Source organism: Galeopterus variegatus, unplaced genomic scaffold (assembly GCF_000696425.1).
Source record: "Galeopterus variegatus unplaced genomic scaffold, G_variegatus-3.0.2 Scaffold1994, whole genome shotgun sequence".
Taxonomy (NCBI): domain Eukaryota; kingdom Metazoa; phylum Chordata; class Mammalia; order Dermoptera; family Cynocephalidae; genus Galeopterus; species Galeopterus variegatus.
The window spans coordinates 273,088-279,288 of NW_007728105.1; the positions used below are offsets into that span (position 1 = coordinate 273,088).

Genomic DNA, 6,201 nt, shown 5'->3' on the forward strand with positions numbered 1-6,201 from the left:
ATGCCAAAGGGATACCTGTACTCCAATGTTTATTGCAGCACTATTTACAATAGCCAAGAGTTTGAACCAGCCCAAATGTCCATCATCAGATGAGTGGATACAGAAAATGTGGTATACCTACACAATGGTATTCTACTCTGCTATAAAAAAGAATGAAATACTACCATTCGCAGTAACATAGATGGACTTAGAAAAAATTATATTAAGTGAAATAAGTCAGGCACAGAAAGAGAAATAGCACATGTTCTCACTTTTCTGTGGGAGCTAAAAATAAATACACACACAAATGGGGGGACGGGGAAGAAGACACAACAATCATAATTCCTTGAACTTGTTAAGATAAGTGAACAGATACAATGTTGATGGGTGTGAGTGGGGAGAGGGATGGGGGAGGGAGAAATCGGTAAAGGGACATGAAAATCAACTACACCATATATTGATAAAATTTTTAAAAAAGTAAACCAGTTTCTTGACCTCAACACCATACATTTCAGGCTGAAAAATCAGTTGTCATAAGATGCTATCATGTGCATTATAGGGTGTTTATCACTGGCTTCTACCCGCTAGTTGAAATCCTGCTCCCTCATGGGGACAACTGAAACAGTCTCCAGACATTGCCAAATGTCAAACTGGGGACAAAATCAACTCAAGTTGAGAAATATAGATTACAACAAAGATAGTAAAGTTGACTGGGGGTTTATATTGCACAGTGCACAACAAATACATAATCTCTTTTTCTTTTCTTCTCTGTAATGCCTTCTTGGTTTTGCCTTGGATTGAGTGTCCCCCCAAACCTCTCACCCCTGTGACAGTGTTAAGAGGGTGAGAAATACTATTATGGTAATTCAAAGCTGGGGCAATGAAGAGGTGATTAGATTGCAGGACCATGCCTTAGTGAATGAATTAAAAATTGTAGTCATGGGCGTGGTTTGGAGGGCTTTTAAAGGAGATTGAGGAGGTTCATCTCTGCTCTGTCTGCTTCCACCATCTTGCAATGTGAGGGGTCACTGTCACCACCACCAGACATGTTCCCCGGACCTTGGACTTCCCAGCCTCAGAAACTGTCAGTGATAAATTTCATTTTCTTTATAAAATACCCAGTTCCATATATTTAGTTATGAGCAACAGAAACAAACTAATACAGTTTCTCTGCAACTAGGTTTGGTTTGCTGTTGTTGTTTGTTTCTTTTTGCTTAATTTATTGCAGAGTTTCTCAGCCACGGCACTACTGACATTTGCACCAGATAATTCTTTGATGGGGGGGCTCTCCTATGCACTGTGGGGTGTTTAGTGGTACCCAGGAGATGCCAATGCCACCACTACCACCCCCAGTTGTGACAACCAAATCTGTCTCTAAACATTGACAAAATTGTCTCTGGTGGAGGACCGCTGATACAAATATACCAAAGATAGGAAATTTGTAGGGCTTTATTCTGTACAATCCATAATATACAGCTTAGAAACCCTCTATTTATTTTTCCTCTGGAGTCCCTCCTTGGTTACTATGCAACTGGTTGTTTTGTTTTGCTTATGGTCTCTCAGGGATTCTCTGCCTCAGCACTATTGTTTTGGGCCAGATAATTTTCTTGTTGTGTGGGGCTGTCTGTAGGTCATAGGGTGTTTATCAACCTCTACCCACTAGATGCCAGTAGTTCCTCACCCCCCACCCAAAGTTGTAACAACCATTACTGTCTTCAGATATTGTCAAAGTTCTCCTGGGTAGCAAAGTACCCGTGCTAAGAACCGTTCTTCTGTCTCTACTTACCTTCTCCATACACTGGCTCTTCTTTTCAGCCTTTTCTTGTAGAAGAAACACACTTTTCTTTTCTTACTCATAGACATTGAGTGATAGTTTTTGTTGTTACTGTTATTTAAACATGATTGAGTAGGTTACTAATGAATATCAGAAATTATGAGATTAAGCACCTGGTATATGTCACTCAAAAATGATAACCATTGTTATTAACTTTATCATGAGATATTGAGGCCTATATATAAAACCTTTAAAAGCAGACTTTAAACCTCAAATACCTATGCCTAGAGTGTTTACCTCTTTTTTTTCTATTAATTTCTGACTTATTTTTGGTCATAACTAAGGCAAGCTGGGGGGAAAGATAGTTGCATTAATTTTTCTCTTTATTTTGCCAGAAATGTTAAGACTCAACTAATTCCAATGTTTTCATGAAAACTGAATTTTGGAGTTTAGCATCATTGTGGGGATTTCTGTTTGCAATTGTGGGATGTATATTGCTTCTAAGTAAGGCATGAGACATAGAATTATAAACAAAATTAGAGTTTTACTAAAACTGGTTCCTATGGCAAGTGTCATCTAATTTTTTGATATTTTCCCCAGTAGATAAGATATACATTTTCTTTCACATTCACTTTTTCCCCTGATGTGTGTGTATATATGGTTTTGCCCTTTTCAAGACAAATTGAATTAAAAATTAAAAATTAAATATGATGAAAAGAAAAGCAAAGAATAAAAAGAAACCTGCCAGTCACATTACAAAAATTATTAAAAATGCTGAACACATTTCTAGTCATTAAAAAGGGATTCCTTGTTCAACTTATTACACAGGGGTACAATTTTCCCTAAATTAGATATTAACTTGTTAATATAAGGCTGGGGTACACAATTTTAGTTATATTATCACAGAATTTTAGAGGCGAAGGAGACCCCCCCAATTTTTTAATATAACCATCCCATTTTATGAGTGGAGAAATTGAGACCTAGGGAAGACAAGTGACCTCCCTGGAATTTCTAACCAATAGTTAGTGACAGAATTCATGTAAGGATATGATTCTCAGAGAGTCAGACACCGGTTCTCTTGGTTACATCTATCAGATAATATAGAACTGCAGAATCTTCTAGAAGATTTAGCACTTATTTTCTAATGAACTAAAAAAAATTCAGGAATAATAGGGGAGATATGTTTAGGGATCACTGTGGCAACTGCCATTAGGGGTGCTAGGGAAAGAATATTTTGATGGAATAAGCTTAACAAAACCCATGTATGCTTCAATTCAGTACAACTATTTTAAAGCAAGAAAAGCACCATCACTGCCTTCTACCAAGTTTTTAAGACAGATATACATGGCAGGCTATAAAAGAAAAAGACTTTACCAACACATAACATTTAATTTTTCCCCACAAAGCATCTCACACTCTCATTTTTAAAACTTTTTTTTTTTTTAATTAAGGAGCATACACAATATTGAAAGCTTAGAGTTATTTAAGAATAGGTTGTGTCTTCAAACTGCCAGTATGTTTCCAATAACTTTCTTATGTATCTTGAATACTGTATATGTTCAACATGCCTTAAATCTTCTAGTAGCTGGTACAACTTTTCAATGTAAATATAACTAAAACTTCTTGGGTTTTCCTCAAGACTTTCCTGGTCTTTTTTCTGTGTCCCTTGTTTGTTTCTGGAAGTTGTATCACTTGGCCATCGCTACAAGAACTTCTGGGACACTCTGATTTGCTTTTTTCAGAATTTGAATCAATTCATTGGCAATCTTTGAATTATCTTGAGTGATAAGGGTAATTGATGTTCCAGTCTTTCCTGCTCGTCCAGTACGCCCTACTCTGTGTATATACTCTTCAGTGATTTTGGGAAATCATAATTATATACATGTGTGATATCATTAACATCAAGGCCTCGGGATGCTAAATCAGTTGTAATCAATATCTTCACTTTTCCACTTGTAAAGTCTTCTAATGCTTCCTCTCGATCACATTGCTCTCTGTCACCATGTAGTGATTGCACAGGGAGGCCTTGGATACCAAAATCACTTGATAAGTCATCAACAACAAGTTTTTGGTTGACAAACACTATGACTTTGCCTTGGGTGACATATTCTCTAGGAATTCTTGGATAAGAGCTCGTTTTTCTGCTTCTGTGGTAACGATTATATTTTGCTTCACTGTGTTTACAGCAACTGGATCCAGAGTGCCAACATAAACAATCATAGGCTCTTTCAAATAAGACTGTGCAAGTCTACGGACAGAATCTGGCCAAGTCACAGTTGTCATAACAGTCTGCCTATCTGGGCGCACATCTAACAAAATTTTCTTAATCTGGTGCTCAAACCCCAGATCCAGCATTTTATCTGCCTCATCTAAGACCAAGTAGGTAATGCTTTGTAGGTTAACGAAGTTATTCATTTGCAAGTCATTCAGTCTTCCAGGAGTTGCAATAATGATATCTACACCTTTGGTAATGCATTGAATTTGTCTTTCTCTCTACCACCATATATACAAATACTTTTCAGACCTTTATATGAATATTTAGAACATTCAGCTTCCACCTGAAGAGCTAATTCTCTGGTGGGAGTGAGGACTAGCATGCCAGGTCCTTTCCTTTGTTCTCTAGATATCGGTTGACAATCAAGATGAATAAACCCAGGCATTAAGTAGGACAATGTTTTGCCTGTGCCAGTTTGGGCAACTCCTATAAGATCTACTCCTTTTAAAGCAATGGGCCATGCCTGTGACTGAATTGGTGTTGGTTTTTGAAAACCCACCCTTGTTATGCTTTTCATAAGTTCTGGGTATGGATAGAAAAACGTCCTCAAATTTACAAGCTGGATTAGGGATGGGGCACGTCTCACCACCTTTCAAGTCATCACACATTATGTTGTAATTCTCTTTCCTCCACGTGTCTACCAGCTCTTTAGACATGGAGCTTGTAGCTTTGGATTCTATGTAAAAGTCTTTCTTAATTGGTGGTAAATCTGCCCATTTTCTTTTCTCCCAGGCCACGGCTTCTGCCTTAATACGATCCCAATCAATCAATGGCGGAGCTTCTCTGACAACGTTAACTATGCTTACGTCTCTCCCAACAGGAGGTTGGGACGCAGCATTATCCACATCCGATTCTGAACGGTACCTTTCTTGTCTTTTAATAAGAGTATCTAAAGCTGCCTTGACCTTTGCTTTCGTATCTTTGCTGCCAAAAATTTTTACTGCTTCGGAATCCCCCCTTATTATCTGTATTTTAGTGTTTGTCGAATGCTGTAGGTCTTTTATTCTTGACCCACCATGACCAATGACTGAGCCAACCAGATGGTTCTCCAGTCTAAAGCAGAGTGGTGGTTCATGGGAGCCTGCGGCTCTAGGCCCCAAACCGCCTGAGGAGTCACTCCCATTGCTGCCTCTGCCACCTCTGCCATCGCAGCTGGCCCCAGGAGCTCCTGGACTACACTCTGCCCTCTTCCACTCCGGGACCCGGGACATTGTGGGGTGATGGTAGTGTCGGTGCCAGCTTCTGGCCTACATAGGGTTAGGAGATGGGAGAAGGTCAGGTCCGCAGCCTCCCACTCTGCAGGCTTTGAATCGGCTGTTACCTAAGCAACCAGTGTTTGAGGCTGCAGAGGGAAGGGGCGTTGAATGCCTGACCAATCACGAGGCCAGGACTAGTGTGATGTAAGCAGGAGTGTGTGACGCACATTTAAAGAGGCACTCCCTCTCAGGGGCTGACCCTGCCAGCAATTACAGGACCCTGAGAGGGCGCCTTCCTAACTTTTGTGTCCAGCTCACTCTCACTCTCGTCAGGATAGTTCTGGCTCAGCTTGGGGGCAACCTTGAAGCAGGCCTTAAATTGGTACACACTGAACTTTTCATAGGCCAATTATTTCCATAGGAGAAAAAAAATAGGGAGTTCTAAAAAGTTAACTTGTTTGTATACTTATGTGTTTATATGTTTATTTACTTTGGTAAATTTCTTTTTGAGTATCAACAATACTTGGTCTAGATGAATTCATCACTCCCCTGTTGTGTAATGTAAATTAAATTATACCATCAAAAGTCTCTCAGGTACATACTCAGGGATGGCGTTTTGCCTCTGATTCTTCAGCTAAACCACAGCACTTGTCCAGGCAGTTTCCAGATATTATCACAGGGATGATGGTTAGAAGAGAGGCAGAGTGTGGCCTGAGGGACCTTTGGGGGTGTTTTCAGTGGTTTGTCATTCTTCTCGGTGCCTCTCAAGTTTTTTCCCTTCCCTCTGGTTTCATATATTCTGAGATCTTAACACTAGAAGGTTCTGTAGAAGTCATTAATCAGGTATAATATAGAAGACACCCTGGCAGCAATCTGGACAGCTGGGCATCCAGCTTCTATTTCAACAATCCCAGAGGCAGGACGCTCACTTCATTTCAAGGATGTTCATTCTTTTATGAGGCAGTTTAATGGTTACA

The 6,201-nt window shown here is 39.6% G+C and overlaps 1 protein-coding gene across 1 annotated transcript; it reads right to left on the bottom strand.

Moving 5' to 3' along the window:
- Positions 1 to 3,441: 3,441 nt before the first annotated feature.
- LOC103596346 (probable ATP-dependent RNA helicase DDX53) lies at positions 3,442 to 5,239 on the bottom strand. The gene is given in 5 exon segments (XM_008579957.1): positions 3,442 to 3,608; positions 3,611 to 3,847; positions 3,850 to 4,248; positions 4,251 to 4,566; positions 4,568 to 5,239. Coding segments are annotated over 5 exon segments (1,791 nt in total).
- Between the last annotated feature and the right edge of the window lie 962 nt (positions 5,240 to 6,201).